The sequence below is a fragment of the Tyto alba genome, unplaced genomic scaffold (assembly GCF_018691265.1).
Source record: "Tyto alba isolate M040663 unplaced genomic scaffold, T.alba_DEE_v4.0 Super-Scaffold_26, whole genome shotgun sequence".
NCBI lineage: Eukaryota > Metazoa > Chordata > Aves > Strigiformes > Tytonidae > Tyto > Tyto alba.
In genome coordinates, this window is record NW_024881300.1 from 6,355,284 (window position 1) to 6,374,941 (window position 19,658).

The window sequence follows — 19,658 nt, forward strand, 5'->3', positions numbered from 1 at the left end:
ACCAGATTTATTAATATGCTTTCAGAAGACTGCATCATTAATTAGGAGGCCTATAGGATAACTAATGCGTCCCTTGGAAGACTACTCCCAGTTATTGTATGGATCTGATCTATCCAAATAAAGCTGTATGTCTACAGTCCTATCAAAAGTACCTGGCACTGATCACTAATTAGTTTATGTTGTAACTTGTGCTGGTAGAAGGTGACATTAATATCACAGCAAGTCACTGTGACATTTGAAAGGGGCATGAGACCAACAAATAATGACTTTTATTTTTTAAGGCACAACTGTAAAACTATACATGTCCTTTCACCTTAATCTTGGCAGTGTCTCATCAAGTCCTTCAGTGGCTTCCAAGCGATGACCAAAAGCCCGTCCCTTCCACACTCACCAACAAAAGATGTGCTGTGGAGTCACTGAGAGTACAGACAACCGCTTCCATGGCTCCCGGGGACAGCCAGGGCACGGCTGCTCACACCTCCCCCTGGCACCACGCAGCTCTCCAGGGTAAGTGTGCCCCCTCCTTGGGGAAACACGGTGCTATTGCATTAAATCCACAAAATCACAGAAAGGTATTTTCTTGAGCACTCCAGGAGCATCACCACATCCTTCTTTAGAGGCTTCATAATGAAACGTGTGCACCTGAAATATATCAGGGGTCATATAGCTATATGCTGTACGTTTCAAATAATTACCTAATAGAACATTGGATGAAATTAAAACTGAAAAACATGTATGAGTGAATCTGGTGCAGATACAAGGATTAGTTGTAACCTTTCTCACCTGGAAATACTCTTCACCATATCTCACTAAGACTTTTCAGATACATTTCATTAAAATAATTCTTTCAGTAATTAGATTTGGTTCTACTGTAAAATAAAAGCTTCTGCCTATCAAATTCCTCTAGACTAATACAGAAATTTAAACAAGAACTTGGATTTCTCATGATGAGCATGTTTTTCCTTCTGTAGATATTGTCCTTGTAAATTCCCTTTAAAAAGCAGATGTCAGCAGCTTTTCCCCCCCCACACCCCTTTTTAACCATTCTTTTACTTTAAATTCTACAAATGTATGAATGTGGAGAGGGCTGGAGGGAAAAAAAAAAAAAAAACAAACACAAACATACCACACAGCTTCCACAGCTTTTTATATCAACAGATGATATGAATGCGATATATACATATATATATATAAACACACACACATACATATACACACAGCTATCTCTAACCAAGTTTCCCTGTCTTGGTTTAAAATGGCATCCCTGGAAGAAAGGAATACTTTGCAACAATTTCTTAGTTTCAGTTAAAGCTTTTATTCTTTAATGCTAATCTAGAAAGGATGCCATTCCAGTCATTGTTCTCTTAAAGAAGTCAATTTTTATATTACTGGACAGTTCCTTTTCTGTTTTCAGTACTGCAATCAGTTTGTTTTTCAACGTGGTCTTTATCTCACAATAACTGTATACTAGTATGTCAGGATACTGTAACAGTGCAGTCAATAGCAACAGGATATTCACTCTGCCAAAAAGTAATCCTATATTGTCCATTACGCACAGGTTATTTTGGAGGATTGTGGAATACTTTCTTTAAAGTGGCAGAAACCTTTTTGCTGTAACATAGTTCAACAGTATAAGTGGTTGTCTCTGCTCTGTAAACAACTCAAATACATTTTTTTTTTTTTTTCTGCTAGAATATGGTTAAAATTGTCACATGTGAGTTGAAGTGGTAAAATACTTCAGGTAAGATAAGAGACTTCAGCAATCCACAGAAACATCAAAGCAGGCACATGTAAATGTTTGAAAAGTTTAATAATTTTGTTTTTCCCAGTTTCACAAAGTAATCCATTTCCTGACTTGGGTCTAAAAGAAATAGAATGTTCACAAACCAAGATCTTCCAGTTGTGATTTTTTTTTTCCTGCAACACTCCATGCTTGTATTTTGAAACAATGATTTGTTATTTTTAAGGAATAATTATTAGAAATACTTTTTTTTAAAAAAAAATCCTTTGATCTATAGTTTTCTAGATGCAGCAACTGAGACAAAGAGAAGGTAAATGATCATCTGGCAGACAAGCACTAGACTCCAGCTCCCCCGATTATTTGGCTGCTCCCATCTGCTGGCTGACATTCCCTCCTTTACTGCAGGAAACGTGGTCAGTGACTAATAAGTGTTTATTGATCTCTGCTTGAGATACTCGCTGAGAAATGTAGATATCAATGAATATTTGATCTGAATTAATGCTAAGAACAAAAGTTTTTTTCTTTACTGCCTCATTTATATAGGATATTCATGCCTGCATGATCACTTACAAATGCCAGCTGACTACAATCTGATGAGAAGGGGACTTCAGTGAGATAAACTCTAATGAATTAATATGCTGTTAATTGTACTTTTTCTTAGTCAAAATTTACTGGTGTAGTTGTTTCTTTGAGGGGTAAGTCAAAATATTATTGATTCTCAGCAGCTGTACTTGATAAGTAGAATATAGGTCTAATTCAAAGCCCATTGCAATCAATTAAAGGGACTTCCTATTGATTCTAGGAGGCTTTAGATTATTTTCTAAACCAAACCTGCTTGGTGCTCTGTCTGTCTTTTCTGCTCCTGTATTCCATGCTTTTTGTTTTGTGCCCTTTCATCCTCCACGTGTTCTCTGGGGGGGACAGGGCTAAGGTGCTGTACTTTAACAGGTGACATTTGGGATGGTGTCTTCCTCCATCTTCTCTTGTTCTTCCCAGTTCTTACAGGAGCTAATAGACATGGACGCTGCACTGTGAAAATGAAAGCCAGGTCTTTTGTGATGTTGATTCTGCATTGAAAAACTGGAGCGAAGTGTCTCTGTCCAGCCTTGGTTCATTCAACCTTTTCCCCGCCCTTATCCCTCATGTTCCTGCCCCCTCTCATGTTTGCTGCCTGTGCCAGTGAGGGGACTGTCCGGCCCGGAACGTGGGGGCAGCCGAGTTGCAGTATCTGGGGAAGACTTGGCTGGCCATCGCAACATTTGGGTGTTGGGGAGCTGGTGTCTCTGCTCATATCTCTGAGTTTTCTTCGTGACTCCGCTATTTGCTGGAGTAAACCTCCTCCCAGTGCCTTTGACTTCTGTAGAGTTAAAAGAAAGAAAACGTTACTGAGCCTCTGGTACTGCATCTGTGTTACAGACAGGGAGACTGACATGGGGTTTGCAAAGCAGTTTGCAGAGGCTGTAAGGGTACCAGTTAAAGAAAAAGCAAATAAGCCATAACCATTAAAGACATTCTCTTGCTATGTCCTGGTACAAAGAAAAGGAATCCCAGGCTTGTGTGGGAATCAGCTACACTGGAACATTAGTATTTACCTGTGCAAGCTGAAAGGTTTCTGGGCAGCAGTGAGAATTCGTGCGTGCACACTCTCAAGTTTGTATATGACTGATTCACTCCAGTACAGTTTCTGCTCTTACATCAGAAAAGCAGTTTGAGTGTTCTTAATGGCTTTTAAAATTGAATTGTGATGATGAGTCAGAAGAAAGTATAGCTGAAGATGGAACAAAGTCAGAGTTTGTGTGTTACTGCCTGAATCATAATTGTTGGCATCAGTAGACATACATTCAAATCTTTATGGAACAGTGTTTTTCAAAAAGTTTCTTTGAAATCATGGCTACCCAGAACCAGGGAAATTACTGGAGTACTTCACTTACTGTAGATAGATGCTTACTTCTATTAAACCAGTAGAGAAGAAGGGAATACTTACTCAAAATTGCAAATACTTCATACTTCCAACTGCTCTGAAATATATAAAAAAAAAAAAAAAGTTGATTTCCAAAGCCATGGTTTTACTGAAGGGCCTTAAAGAGAATAGCTTGTGAGAAGAACTTTTTGGTATGTACAGAAAGATATAAATACTTCGGCTCATATTCCATCTTAAATGTCCTCCTGAGATAAATACATTGTTACTAACGAAGACATTTGATGTCATAAATATGGATTTAAAGTGTAGCAGAGATTCCTCATGTTTACTTATTTAATAAACTACATTGAAGAGGTGTTGATAAAAGAAAAGACACACTTGCCTAAGTTTTTTAGTGTGTAAAATTCTCTCTGGCACAATGTCACGTAAAACCTAATATTTTGTTCAAAAAGAAAAACAAATTAGCATATATATCCCAGTTTCTCTTCTGTTTTTCTTTAAGTCATCCATTAATTTCACCGCAGTCTTACTAGTTCTGCAAAAGACTTAATTTGGGCACTCATCAATGTTGCGAAAGCTAGGTTATAGTCAGGAACTGGACCTTTTTTGACTGGAAATGTCACCAAATTTCTGTGGATTAGTTTCATAATTGTATAAATAGACAGTAATTCAAAACTTTTCACCAAATAATATTTTGGGGATAAGTGTTTTGCCTATCTTATATATATATATATATATATATATAAATATATATATATATATATATAAATTCTGACTTACTCTATTTCAATTTTACATTAACTTCCTGTGCCAGTGATGTCCAGATGGAATATTCTGGGGTCTTCCTGTTCTACCTGTTCTTTTATTTCCGGAAGAATCTGTGTTTTAAGCAGTATATTCCATCAGAATACTTAAAAATCTTCATTATTTACATCACCATTATTAGCTTATCTTCTACATTTCAGACTTGCATTTCAGAGGCAGCAGCTGCCCACCCGCCACGGCACCTTGCCTGATTCTGTCGGCCACCGCCGGTGCCACAGGCTGGTGCTCGGGGCCGTGGGGTGGGAGGTGTTCTGGGCTGCTCAGGCTGGGGGTCCCCGCTCAGGCTGGGGGTCCCTGCTCGGGCTGGGGGTCCCCGCTCAGGCTGGGGGTCCCTGCTTGGGCTGGGGGTCCCCACTCGGGCTGGGGGTCCCCGCTTAGGCTGGGGGTCCCTGCTCGGGCTGGGGGTCCCTGCTCGGGCTGGGGGTCCCTGCTCGGGCTTGGGGTCCCTGCTTAGGCTGGGAGTTCCTGCTCAGGCTGGGGGTGCCTGCTCGGCCTAGGGGTGCCTGCTCAGGCTGGGGGTCCCCGCTCAGCCTGGGGGTGCCTGCTCAGCCAGCCCCTCACCAGCCAGGGCAGGAACTGGGCAGCAGCCCTGGCGCATCACAGGCCACGTGCTGCCCAGAAGCCGTGTCTTGTGTAGGTCTGCAGCCTTTCAGAGGCTCCTCTCAATATGGCAACGGTACCAAACCCTAAACTTGGAATCATTTGCTGTTCATTCCTCACTGAAGCAATTTCCCTCTGAATTCAATGGGAATATGCTTCCAGGTTTCATTAAAAGTGTGGAGAATCAGAGCAAGGCAGTCTGGAAACACCTGTATTTATAGATCAGAGCACCTCAGAACTTGGTGCCAGTGATCTGTTCCTATACCTGAGAATCTGCTTATTCTAACACGTACACTTGGGCTTACAGAAAGGTTTGTCACCCACTGAATGAAACAAAGCAGATATTACTTTATTTATCTCTGTAGAGATGAGTTTGCTGTGCCTATATGCTACCACTTTTCCGTCACTGCTTTGGAAGCATGCTCTAATGCAATGTTGCATTCTGAAACAGATTCAATACCTTTTTATTTATGAACAATTTGTTTCTCTCAGGAGCAAAAATAGTTTTTGCCCCCGATACGGGGTGTGCCTGTGTGAACAACTCTGCGCTGTATGTTCCTCAACCATTTCCCTCCTAGCAAGAGTAGATTTTGCAGTTTTTTCCCTTTGGTTAAAAATGGTTGACACAATGATTATGAAATTGGATCAGGTATCTGACAGAATATGCCTGTTTTCTTCTCTACTGATACATTCACCTAGAAATCAACTTTCTGAAGAAATGTAAGTGCTCTCTATAAATACCAATGTATATCTGTGCTATGTTTAATTCTGCTCTTAGTGCAAAATGTCACTTTAGGGATCTTTCTTTGCTTCAAACTGTGACACTTCAGGATCAGTATCCTGAATAAGGGTGATCTGGTGTCTTCTATGTTAGCAGGAGCTACTTGTGCCACCACAAATATTGAAAACAAGATTTCTAGGAATGGAGTTGGAAAGATGTTCCCTTCCTACTTGCAGCTTTTGCATGTGTTACAGTTTACTCCCAGTCTATCTAGACAGTGCAAAATCATGCCTGGGCGTGAAGCGTGGGGTGCCAAGCTCCCGTGGCCAGCCTCAGCCCAAAGGGAGCGCGGCCCCGGCCCGGCCGGTCTGTCCTCAGCGGGCACAGCAGAGATGCAGAGCGCTCCAGAGAAGGTCTTGCTGCTGCCGTACCGTTAAACCGGGTATGCTTGTGTTGTTGCTACTTTGGGACCAAATGGAGTAAACTTAAAGACAGTCTGGGGTGGATTTCCAGTTATGTTGTAACTGCACTGGAACCAGCCTTAGACCTGAGAGGCAATTCTCTCCCTGTCAGAGCCTTGAGACAGGGGCATATTTTCAACCTTCTTCCTCGCACCTTGTCTTCAGGGCACAAGTCGTGAGGTTAAATGGCCTTTGTACTGCTTTAGTGTTTCCTCCAAAAGTTCTGGAGCAGGATTTTGGGTCAGGAAAGCTCCAGGCAGGGTCGCAGATACAGCTGTGCAGCGCCTGTGACTGACTAAACAAGCTTGGCTTATCGGTGGATTGCTTTGTTTCAGCATCCAGTGACTCTGAGAGTTCAAGGGGGTTTCTGCGAGGCAGGCTGCTGTGTTTTAAAGTCCTGCTCTAGACAGTATGTTAGGAAGCGCTCCTTCCTCTGCCATCAACCTGACGCAGCAAGGCAGCGGTGCCGATCAATAAAGTGCATTACAAAAAAAAAAAAAAAAAAAAAAAAAACAAACAAACAAAAAAGAGAAATGGTGGGAGCGGTTAAAGTTCCTCACCTCGCACCCTCCGGCGGAACGGCCGGCCGTGGGCAGGGCGGGCTGCCGCCCCCGGCCCCAGCCCGGCCCCGAGCAGCGGCGCGGCCCCGGCAGCGGCCGCGGGGGGCGGCAGCGGGCGGCGGCGGGGCGGGGAGGGGCGCGGGCCCCGGTCGCTCCTCCCGGGGAGCGGTGCCAGCGCGGCGCCGGCTCTTTCGGCACTTCGCCCCGCAGCCCTGTTGCACCGACTCCGGGGCAGCGGCCCCCTCCCCGGCAGCCGCGGGGCGGCCCTGACATCGCCGTGCCCCGCTCCCCCGGCCCCGCGGGCGGGCGGCGGCGGCGGCCCGGCACCCTCCACTCCCCCCCCCCCCCCCCCCCCCCGCCTTTGTCGGTGGCGCGGGCAGCCTGCGGCGGTCGGTCGGTCCGTCCGTCCGTCCGTCCGCGCCGGGCGCGTGGCTCCTTTGTGTACAGCAGCTGCTCCTGAATGCGGAGGCAAAGCCCGTGGCTTGGCACTGAGCTTTTAAAAAACAACAGCCCTCCCTCCCTCCCTCCCTGTCTCTCCCCTGCCCTCCCTCCTCCCCTCCCCTCCTCCCGCCGAGGCGGACGGGCACCCACCTGGGCTCCGCCGCCCACCTCTCCTCTCCTCTCCCGTCTTCTCCTCTCCTCCTTGTTTACCTGCACTTTTCCGCCGCCTCTTTCCCCCGCTGTCCCCCGCCGCCTCCCGGCCCTCGCTCGTCCCCGCTCCCGGGGAAGGCTCGGCTCCCCGCACCTCCCCTCCCTCTCTCCCTCCCTCTCTCCCTCCCTCGGCGCGTTGCCCGCGCCCCAGCCCCGGGGAAGGCACCTGAAGGTGGATCTATTAAACCTCCCGGCGGTCTCTCCAAGTGCACTTCTTGGACCAAAGCACCGGCATGGATGTAAGATTTTACCCGGCTGCGGCGGGCAGCTCGCTTCCCGGAGACCCCTCCAACCTGGACTTTGCCCAGTGTTTGGGTTACTACAACTACAACAAGGTGATTATTCCCGCGTGTGTTAATTCCTTCGTGCTGCTGCTGCCAGGGCCGGTTCCCGGGGAGCCGGAGTTTGGGCTCCGTCGGGGCGGGGATGCTCGGGGCTGGGGGATGCCCGGCGCGGCGGGGTGCGCCCGCGGGTCTCCGCGGGGCCGTGGGGAGCCCGTCCCCGGGAAGTTGGCGGCGGCGGGGCCGGAGCAGCGGGAGCGGAGCGGCCGGGCCGGGCTCCCGGCTCCCGCCGGCGGGGCTCGCCCCAGGGGCCCCGCCCGCTGCCTCGGCCCGGCGCTTGGGCCGTTCCGCTCGAGTTCGGAACCCCGAGAGACCCGCCGGCAGCTCCGGGACGCGAGTCCCTCTCCCCGCGGGCGGGGAACAAAAGGCGGCCGCCCCCACCGCGCAGCGCCCGCGGCCCCGGCCCCGGCCCGCCCCGCCGCTCCCTGGGCCGCGGCCGCCCGCGCAGAGCCCGCGGGAGCGCGGGCGTCCCTGCGAGGGAGGGGAAGGGACGGCTCCCCCCGCTCCGCTCCGCTCCGCTCGGCTCCTTCGGATGATTCCGGCTCTGGCGTGGCCAGTCTCTCACTAAAGGAACGTGCCAAACGGGAGGATTATCTAAAAGTACATCAGCTGCTAGCACGGGAAGATAACAAACGTTTTGATTTGACGAGGATTGTCAGAGAAGTTGCAGTACCACTTCTATCTCTTCGCACCTTCTCTGCGGCGTGTGTAGTTTACGGAGTAAACGTTACGGTCAGAAGCAATAGTCATTTCCCAGGGGCTACCTTCGTTTACAGAAATAGGTTTTAATAACACGGGGATGATTTGTTTCACAAAGTACCCAAATCTGGGAAAGGCAAAGTTAAGAATGACACTGTGACTCACGCTATTTTGAAAAAGACTTAGCTGTTTGCACTGTGATGTGTCAATAGCACATTGAGCTATTAGCACTGGGCCCTCACACATGCACATAAAGATCCCTTTCACACTGTGTTTTTCCTGGTGCTATGTTTGTCCAACCTCTGGGGCCTTTTGTGAGGCACTGTGTGAGATGCTGGGGAAAAGAAGGGTGCTGCACAAAGTCTAAGCTGATGTTAAAACCTGAGGTTTTAGAATCCTTTCCAAATGAGTAGATGAAGTTTGATGAGATGCAAAGATCACTTGCAGAGAGAGAAATAACGCGGGCTTGAGTGAAGAGACTCAGTAGCTGAAGAAAACTTTCTCCCAGAGAAACTGCCTCTAAAGAGATGTCATGAGCGTACTTCTCTGTTGCTCTTTAGGATAATCTCCGTCCCGGCTGCTGGGATGCTCAAGTTTGTCGGTCCCGGCGGGGCGGCTGCGTGCCTCGCCGGCGGGCAGCGATGCTGGCGCTGCGGAGCGTGCCCAGCCCTGCCCGGCGCATGCTCCCCGTGCCCCGGCGCTCGGCACGCTGCTTTGTTAGTACTTCATATAGAAAGACACGGGAGCATGAATTAAAGATGAAATGTCAACCTGAACTTTGAAGGCGGCTAAGGACTTCAGGAGCTCTGAAAGGCGTAGTAAATGTTCGCTGTTGTGTGACACGCCAACTAATTTTGGAAAGTTGCAATGCTTACTGCCAAACGGCATGCTTACTCTAAATTTCACTTATTCAGGGACTTTAGTGTGTTATGCATGGTATGCGTTCTTTCAGGCTCTGTTACAGGTTATTCTGGGTTCTCTCTTTTTTTTTTTTTTTTTTAATGGCCAAAATCTTTAATTTCTTCTGAAAACCAGCAGTTTATTGTGTCCATTAACTTGCTGTAAATGCCCAGTTATATATAACCTTTTGACTGTATTTCCCTTCATCATACAATGAGAACAGAGCACGCATTCAGAAAAAGTCAAAAGTAACTAACTTCTGACCTATTCAAAAATGCATTTCAGTTGCTGTGCTCCTGAACATAATTTTGGCAAGTATCTTGTAGGCCAGGCTTCCAATCTGCAGCAGAAAATATTTTAATTAACAGAGTACAGCTCATGATGCCTGTGTGTTATAATAGATATCTTTGTATGCAAAAGGCCTGATCCTGAGCAGACCGACACACGCGGAACTGTGTTGCTGTTGCTGTGAGCTCGTCTTTGGCTCAGCTGGGAAGGCAGCAACGTGGTGTACAGGTGTTTCAAGGACAGAAGAGGAATTTGTGAATGAGTTCCTAGAAAGGAAGATTTTAGCTATGTTAATCTAATCTCCTTTTCTGCATTGTTTATAATCTGTAACTATAAAAATCATTATGATTGTGGGGTTTTTTTTAGATATTCTGAAGAAAGAGTACACTTATTTTGAAATCATCCCTCCCTCCCTTGCTTTCCATCCATTCTGTCCTTTTCCCTGTGTTCCAAAGGAAAATAAATGATTACTCTGTTAGGCAGTGAGATGACCAGAAGGCATAGAAAAAAAGAGTTGAAATATTTACCCCGCTGAAGTAAATGGGAGAACTGTTATTGATTTCACTGGGGACAGTATTTCACCTCAAGTCCTTCTGAAACTCATTTGAGTATCCTGCCCACTCATCCGTGCCTGCTTCATTGTTAGGAGCTGAATCCGTATTCTCCTTGTGACAGTGACATTACTTGTCACAACCGCCGGGAAGCAGGAAGTGTGATGGCAAGAGTAAACATGCTGCGTGGCTGTATACACGTGCAAAAGCAGAATTATTTCTGTGAAAATATTCTCGGGATCATTAAGACAGTCAACGGCATATGGCCTACCTGTGGAAAACTGTGTCTTGTGTTGCAGTTTCTAACAGTGTTGACCATAAAGCCTTTTAGTGTAAATACATTTCACCCTGTGAGAATGCTGCCTTCCACCTGCGCGCGTTAAACAGCTTTTCCCCGGGGCTGCCCAGTTTTTTCCCTGTTGCAGGTACGGCGCTGGCAGGAGTGTGGCAGGCTGGCCCCTGGATCCCCAGGCCAGACTCGGGGTCTCGGGCTGCGGCCCTGTGAGTGGGGGGCTGGTGGCCACACGTGCTTGGGAGCTGGCCTGGCCCTGCCTGCAGGGACCCTTCAGGTGGATTCCTTCTCCACAACTGCTTGCTAAGAGCAGTGTCGTGCTTTTGAAACTGGTTGTCAATACTGGATAAGTAGACCTGAGGGTAAGGGATGTCATCTTGTTGTTTTTTTTTTTTTTTTGGGGGGGAGAGGGAGCATTGGTTTTGAGGATATGAAAACGAACTGATGTACATAAATATCCCTGCCATTAGCTGTAGTATGGTAGTTTCTAGAAGATTCCAGCTTTGGATTATTTTTGTTGAGATGGTGTGCAGCATGGTAAACACAGGTAAAGAACAAAAAAGGAAATAAAGACACAGAAATATGGTGATTTGTCCAAGGTTACACAGTCAGTCACTGACATAATCAGGGCCACGACCAAGGTATTCTGAGATTCAGTCCAGTGGTTTATGCTGAATCTCATTTACTCTAATAGGATTACTTACATGTTTAAAGTAAAGCATGTGCTTAAGTGCTTTGCTGGATCAGGGCCATATTTGATAAGTTTTCAGTGCTGGTGTGAGAGTACATAACTTGACCCTGCATGTGTCTGCTTGGTGGTGGTTCTGGAGAACAGTGATCCACCTCTGCTTTGTGGAATTGCACAAGTGAAGTCATGGTCTGCCTGTTTCTAGAAGACTCCTGCTGCGGTGTACTAAAAAAAAATTCACCAAAAAGTAGCTATAAAAATTACAGGAAGTTGAAAGAGACCAGCTGTTGTAAAATGTTCTGCTTCTGTTTTGAGCCCTTTTATGGTTCTGCAGATGGAGAATGATTTTGGACATTCGCTATAGTTGAGTAGTTTTTTCTAAACAAACTTTTTCATTTATTGAGTGACTTACATGTCTCGTACTAAAAATATTTAAGGAACTACTATTCATCATAGCAAATACCTTTTTTTTTTTTTTTTTTTTATTAAAGGAACCATAATTCTTATAATACAATTTGAAAAACGAAAGAGAAAACTCCAAAACCTAAACACGTACAGCTCAGTGCTTGAGTTATCATTATATTAAATTCCAGAATCCTTACTTCATTATTTAGCTGTCTACATTTTATAATGTTTATCTCTTCTACACAGATTGTCCTTGAAGGATACAAATTTCAAACATACATACTTTAATTTAGGCACTAGCATTACATATGTGAATGTCAGAGCTTGATGTTTTTGGCTGAAATATTTTGCATTTTACAAAGGAAGCTCAGGAAGGTTATCTTGTTCCTCCAGAGGTAAAGCAAAGACAGCAGTAGTTTAGTAGCATGCTAAACCGGGACTATAAGTCATTCCTATTAGTGTGTGTTTTTAGGAAAAAATGGATTACAGTTATGCAAACGATTGAAAATTACTCTTGCAAATTCAGTGTGGCTATATGTGCATAGGTTTTTCTTTCATATAGCAGATGGTGAGAGACAATGGGTGCACGTATGCTGCTCAGATAGAAAGCTCCATGCTCCCTCATCATCTGTCCTGCATATATGGTAGTTTACATCTGGGCTCTGCTCTGCTGCAGTGGGGGTAGTCTCTGGTGACTGGAAGCTGGTGCATGCTGGGGTCATGCGTGTACCCACAGGCTGACCATGACAGAGGTGGCCCCAGGTGATGGGAGAGAGCCAGAAACCACCAAGGAGCTCCCACAAAGTAGAGAGTAGAGGTGCGTGTGCATAAGCAGACACAAATGTGGGTCTTGCTGGAGACAATTTAAGTAAGGGATTGGGAACTTTCTGTTGCAGTATCAACTCCGTAAATGCCATTTTATCATTATTATTCCCCATTGATCTTCTGGCACATGTGGCAAATGTGCTGAACTGCTTCTTTCCCAGAACAGCCCTCCCCTGCCTCTGATATCTCAAAACCTCAGGACTATTTAGACAACTACTTCTGGGGAGCAAAAAAGGTCCCAAAATATTTGGCTGTCCAATTCAGCGCTAGAAAAGTTGGACAGGATTCCCAGTGCTTGGAAGAGGACATGCAATGATCAGATGACTATATCTACAAGAATACAAATTATAATTTGTATCATCACCATGGCTTGCATTATGCTGTTTTTCAGGAGCAATCATCCTACAGGTTTCATGAGGTACTTGGAGAGCTAGATGTGAAAGGAAACCCCCATATATCAAAGGCAGGAACTGTGCACTAACCTACACTGTATAGTGATGACATAATTAGATTGTGCTGTGTATGATTTTTCTGTTGCTCAAATAATGCAGCTCCTGTACTGAATGTACCATTTGTTATCAAGACTTAAGGATTTGGTTGTATACAAAGTATGCTTAGAAGCGAAGTCAATTTTTAAGAATGTTTTTTAGATATTTTCATTACAAAAGAGTACAGTTGTATTAGTAAGATACTTGTAATAATGTACAGCAATATATGATGAGTTTGAGTTTAATGCTTAGAGGTAATCTGAAGTATTTACTGTATGTATGGAAACAATTAGTGGGTGTGTTTAAAAATAATTATAGTTTGTAGCAATCACAACTCTGATGTGTGCATGCCATGGACATGGACACCCACTTACACCCCTGGCTCTAGAGTAAGGAAATACTGACTAAATCCACTGGGATGACAAGAGCCTCATTCCCATAGCACCGCCTGCATCAAACGTACTTCACACAGAGGTACCATGTCCAGGCTAACCCTATAATGAATTAGTATGAATTTCTAATAAAATCTAAAATAGAAACACAGGAAATAACAGCTTATATTCTTTGGCAGATGCTTGAGATGAGAGTAGCTTGCGTCGACTGTAAGTTAGTTGTGTGATTCATTTGTTGCAGTTTTGTGCAGCGTCTGGCAAAGTGAGGCCAATCAAACTGTGACCTTTGGGTTGTGCTGCAGGCTTTTATTAAATTTAAAGTTAATACATGCCTATATATTTGTTGAATTCTGACACTCTCTAAAAACCTAACTAATGCTATTGAATGATGATAATCTAATTTAAGAAGAGAAGAATTTGTACAGCACTAATCCTACCTTTTTATCTGTAATCACATTTCTACTGCCATAAAATTGAGTACTGTTGTACAGACCTAATGGCAGGGTTGAATCTTCAAATGCTTCAAACTCTTATCTGATAGCCGTCTTCTATACTGTTACCTGTCTGTGTGATGTATTTATAGAGTGCCAGTCACCATAGTATCTTTGCGATGATTGCTACCAAAATTGAGAACTCTGAGGTGAAAATCTAATCAGGACTTTAGATAACAATGTCACACAAGAGCCTTCTGGTCTTTGCCACTATGCTGCGTTCAGATGAAGACTTTGATGAGATCATGCTTGCTGCTGCGTTATTCATTATTTATTTTTGTAATAAGATTTCTATTTCATATCTTTTCCACTGCATGTTAGCACATGTCAAACCAATCCAAATTCTGTTTTTGAATGTATTCTCTCCGTTTGTGCCTGAAACAATATATTGGAACATACAGGCATTACGGAGGTGCTGAACCAGCAAAACCAAGAGGGGAGGCTGTCGTTATACAACTGTTTCTGCCACAGGTACCTTGGGTATCCAAACAGATGTTTTCATGAAATTTTTCAGACACTTCGTGGTAATGGCAGACAGGCTGAAAATACTGTTTTCATCACATCAAAAATAACTGAGTTTTGAGCAGAGTGCTAGAGATATGATTGACCAGTGCTTGCAGACTCAGTTCTGTTGGAAAAGGTGTGCTACTAAAAGTAGGCAATATTAGTTTATTATTGGAAATGAAAAATGTTTTAAACGAGCTGTACATCTAGTTTTCAGTTTGTTTGTATGGTTCATGTGCCAGCTGTTGGTATTGGTGTTTTCTGTTTACTTCTACATGGCCAGTTTAACCAGCAGCCCATGTTTTGTTGAAAAGCCCTGTGTAAGTATCAAGAGGGAAAAGAAAAGCAGACCATTCTAAAAACTGCAAGCTGTATCCCTTAATATCCCTTTAAGTTTGATTAAAAAGAAAAAAAAAAAAAAATCATGGGTGGAAATCTACTATTTTTTTTTTTTTTCTTTTCCCCCTGGCACTTATATCTCAGCTTTGTTTATGCTCGTTGGAGACTGATTCAATGTGGGCATCTTTTACTTACTTATATGGGCATTAGATCAGGCCTGCCCTTGGCATTTCATGGGAGAAATTGTTACCAATTCAATGTTTTATTTTTGCTGTTGTAAAGTTATAGCCCTTCTTACTGTCTGGGTCACTACGACCATATATATCATCATTTCTGGCCAAAGACTTGTGAGAGTTAAGACAAAATCCTAGGGAAAAGAGTGGGTTGTGACATAGTGAAGTTAAAAATGAAGGGTGCGTTGAGATGACATGCCAGGATTTGGACTGGCGGCCTCTGAAGTTAGGGAAATGTTGTCTTCTGCTTTTTTTAAATTACTTTTTTTTTGTGATGGTTGTTGGCATGACCTTATCTGCTACTGGCTGAGATGAGAGCTGCAGAGGCAATAGCATGGGTATCTCCTCACTTTCTTCATCTACTTTACAAAGTATGTAATTGATGATTATGTAAAATCATTATGTTAAAGCAGAGTATTACTTGAACCAGACAAATTTACACTTGTATTTTCTTTTCTCTGTATTTAATATTCTGAAGAGTTCTGATCAACCAGGCAACCTAACAAAAGGTTGCAAATATATAAAATTACCAGTATGGTAGGATTAGTGGAAAATGAAGTCTGCATGCAGATATTTTTGGTCACTTAAGTGAGTTGTCTTCATCTCTCCATTTGGTTTTCCTAAGAAAAATTTTCAGGAGGAACTATTCTATGTTTAGGACTCAAAGTGGATATAGTCTACATTGTAATTCTGTATACAGTTAATATGAGAGAAATTAGATAGGGACCTAAAAATGAAATAGTTTGATATGCAAATTAAGAAAGTATTAATTTTTTGGTTTGGGGGTGTTTTTTTGGTTTGGTTTGGTTTCTTTTGAAAGGAACCCATGCATGGAAACAACCTGAGGTGTATGAATCATCCTTTCTATCCCAGTGGGACAAATCCTATATTTAAAATCATTGAATTATATAAAGGTTTGTAGGTTCAGGACATATTTAAACACCTCAGTATTGATTAACTGTCTAATTTTGACATGAAAAATTGTGTTAAAACCATGTAAAATCTATTCCTGAATAGTGGAGTAGCTTATTTTCAGAGCAGATCATATTTATCTGCTCTTCTTTTTATGCTACTCTCTTTGTAGTCATATGGCTTATACAAATAGTTGAATTTTGAATGGTTCAGGATACTATATTTCAGTATTAGTTTGTTATTAATAAAAGTGATTTTGTTAAACTGTACTTTTATCAGCAAACTTGTTTACTGATAAAGGATTAGCCGTCCTCTATTTTTTAAAGCAATTTGCTTTCTTAAATAAATAAAAATTTGATTAGGCATGGGAAAATAGTCATTCTGTTTGCTTTAGTATGTTAATGCTGTTGCTTTTGTGGGTTCTTGGTAAGCGTGTGGATGAAATGATGGCAATAATAGGTGGTCATGTAAATATGGGGATATCACGGTATTGATTTGTTCTAGTGAAAAAGACAGCCTACTCTAACATGTGACAAAATAAACAGAATTTTACAATATAGAACTGTAAGTAAAAATAAGACTGCTCTCAAGACTGTACACTGGACATACCACAAAAGTAAATACATTGTGAGGTGGAAACATGAAAGCTTAATTTAGATTTGCACTACGAAGTAACCATTAAAGTAAATATGTTTATACCTGTGTGACTTTCTGTTTGTGGTTTTCTTAGAGTGTCCAGTAACTGTGTTTTAAATGATAAAATGAAGTAATTTGTATCAGTTTGTTTTGTCCTGGCGAATAATTTACAAGTGCAAGATATTATTAAATAAAGAGATTTAACAGATGCTTCTGCTGTCCTTTCCTTCTGACATTTTAAAAACCTACTTAAAGTTATTTTTATGCTTCCATGGTGGTGCAACTGAGACCCAAGGAGTGCATGTGGAGTGGTAAATCAGATGTTATGTCATACAAAGCAGCCTGGCTCCTAAATGGTGGCTTGCATCGTTGCTTCTGTGATAGAGATCTACCTGTTGTTTATGACATAGCAGAAATGCTGGTAAGGAAAACCACCCTTGTTTTGTTCTCATACATTTGTCTAAGTCTTTTTTAACATAATAGCTTTGTGCTGGGAGCTGGGATGATGTTTGTGAAGTGGATAGGGTATTGCATGGCTTGTTGAAAATATGTCATTATTGTTCCAAGGATTTGACAAGCCGTACATACATGCATTCTCAGTTCTGATGGTTGTCTTACCTTGGTCTTTTTAAAGTAATGCTTGAATCAGGTGTATGCATCAGTGGCGTTAGTGAGGTGTTTCAGTACCCTATGCTCTTCCAGTTGTCATACCTTACTAGGATGATGATTTGCTTCCAGAATTGTGCCTTTGTGGAATTGGCTTTGTGGGTGCCTGTTCTGTGAGGACATCCTCAGAGTGTGCTCTGCATCAGCACATTGCTTGGGCGGCTTTCGCATGTCCCCTGGGCTCTGCTGCCTGCCCTGAAATTCTTGGAGCCACCCACAACTGGGACAGAATTTCAGTTGATGCGCAGCTCTGACTGAACAAGGTGAAAGGCAGGCAGTGTAATCTAGGGCTAAATATAACTCAGAGAGATGAATCAAAGTTCATGTGAAGGGAAAACATAGTAGTTCTGTTGAGTAAATACCTACTCAAGTAGGCAAACCAATAGCACCAGTATTTTGCATACACAGATTTCTGGTATGTCCAGTGTACAGTTTAGAGATCAATCTTGATCTTCTACCTGAAATTCTTCTCATAAAACAGCTATAAAATTGTATTGTGAGCTTCTGTGTTTATTTTGCCCGAATCTGCAACCATAGCTTGCCCAGTTCAAGTAGCAAACTGTTTTTCTAAATTTAGTTGTCAAACAACTTGTTTTTCTCTCTTTGTTAGAAAGTGTTTGAGTAAGGATGGCAAAGATTGGCTTTGACTTCTATCAGCACAAATATATTGCTGGCAATAACATATCATACAAGTATGCTGCCTATCTTCCTGTATTCTTGTCTCTAGTAAATAGCAGTTTTTCAAGGAAGGTCTCAGAATTTGCCCTTTTCTTAATAGTCTGGCAAAGTTTAGATAACAGAAAAGCATCCCAATTCTTCACTTGATAATGTATTAAAGGGGTTTTTTTTGAGCTTTGTGTTGATTTTTGTAAAGAAATTTGGCAGCTGTTACTTGTAATACATGTAACTAATGAATGTTGAATCAAAAATGTGACTCTTGTACAGTTACACATTTTTAAAGAGCAGACAATGTGTATTGGTCTGCATCAGTTGTAACAGTGTTCCACTGCTTGGAAAATGTGGGGAGAGGCTATTTGCAGCTGTACAGTGTACATAAATCAGGAGATGTACATCTTCTTTGGAGATCATGGGGCTCCTTATCATTGCTAGCAACTTTTCACTTGCTAATTAACTGAATTCCACTAGAGTGTTCTCTGCATTATATTCCATGTTATTTGTGTGTTTATGCAGAATTATTTCTAAATAAAAGTTTTTAAGGTTATTCCATCATGAGGCATAAGTGAGAGACAGTGATGATAAAGAGCTTGATTCATAATATGACTAACTGCAGGTGAACATGATGTTGTTATGCCTCATTCTCAGTGTTTCTGTGACTCAAAAATTATAATAAACTCCATTAAAATACCAATTTACATCAATAGAGTATTTAAAATGCATATGAAAATATAAAATCTAGAAACCATAAGAATATAACAGCTTTCCGTATAATTTTAGATTATATAAAGTATCTGTAGATCTTCTGTGTTTCATTTATTGTCTGCATGGGTGAGAACTGATATCAAACATACACCTTGCTTTCTGCCCCCTAGATGTAATCTTTTTCTTTTAAAATAAATGTGAAAGTCAAAAAGAAGGAGAAATTTTCCATGGAGGAAAATCAATTCTGGTCCTTCAGAATCATGAACTCAGATTGATACTTCGCAGCTACAGTGAGTACGAGCAACGTACCACAAATCTGGCACAGAATTTTGACAGTGAGAAGTCTTTAATCTCCTACTTCTTTTTAACTACAGTTTTTCCAGCTATTCTTGTTTTGTTGCGTCTTACTGTTTTACTTCATCTTCCACACTGCTGTGGTAGAAAGCAGTAATCATTACATTCTCTGTTGCCAAAGGAAATGGTCATTTGTTAATTTAGAAAGAGAATAGAGAAATGACTCTGAAACACCTTAATGAGAAAGAGGAAATGGTGGCTAGGGAGCACTGCTAAATATTTACAATTTGAGGATCAAGTGTTTTCAGTCTGCCTGAGTTCCTAAACTTCCTGCAGCTCTGGGTGTTGTTTGTTTTCTGTTGAGGCTTTTTTTTTTTTGGGGGGGGGGGGGAGGGCGGGGAGGAGAGGAGGAAGAGGGAAAGAAGAGAATGAAAATACGTGTTATTCACACTTAAAGATTTCCTATATTTTGGAGAACTGATCTTTGGTTCTCATGTGATCAAAAGAAAGGGACGGGTTCATCTGCTTCTCCAGTCAGTTGGCTTATGGCACCTAAGCAAAGGAGCTCCGATCTGCAGCCTCTTTCTGAAACTCTAGTTGCCAGGGATCTTTAAATGTAGAAATAAGAAATAAGATTTTAGATGATGTAGCTCCGTATGTACACTAGAGCAAGGCCAGTTGCTTTATTGATCCCAACTACTTAAGTTTTCCCTGTGAAGATGATTTATGTTTATCTTAAAAAAAAATCCCACAATCACTGAGACAAACTACAGTTCATGTAAGAACTGATTTAAAACGTACGCAACCTTTTCTTTGTCATCCTTACTTTCTAAAATCTTCTATGGATTCAAAAG

At 42.6% G+C, this 19,658-nt stretch overlaps 1 protein-coding gene and 1 long non-coding RNA gene across 4 annotated transcripts in view; one reads left to right on the forward strand and one right to left on the reverse strand.

The window, feature by feature from the left end:
- The first annotated feature begins 384 nt into the window (after positions 1 to 384).
- The window catches only part of TOX3 (TOX high mobility group box family member 3), an 85,121-nt gene continuing 65,847 nt past the window's right edge, over positions 385 to 19,658 (forward strand). For 2 of the 3 annotated variants that reach the window (XM_032998686.2, XM_032998698.2), the window contains exon 1: positions 7,443 to 7,815. In XM_032998686.2, coding sequence (XP_032854577.1) covers positions 7,714 to 7,815 — 102 coding nt within the window. In that variant the 5' untranslated portion in view covers positions 7,443 to 7,713. Of the gene's footprint in view, positions 508 to 2,018; positions 2,155 to 7,442; positions 7,816 to 19,658 lie in introns of those variants that run through there. The other variant, XM_032998692.1, reaches the window with a different exon arrangement.
- On the reverse strand, positions 2,148 to 6,847 carry LOC116963113. Its single transcript, XR_006165757.1, has 3 exons — positions 6,830 to 6,847; positions 3,726 to 3,759; positions 2,148 to 3,098 (listed from the first exon to the last, which is right to left on the reverse strand). It is a non-coding gene; the product is annotated as an uncharacterized LOC116963113 (long non-coding RNA).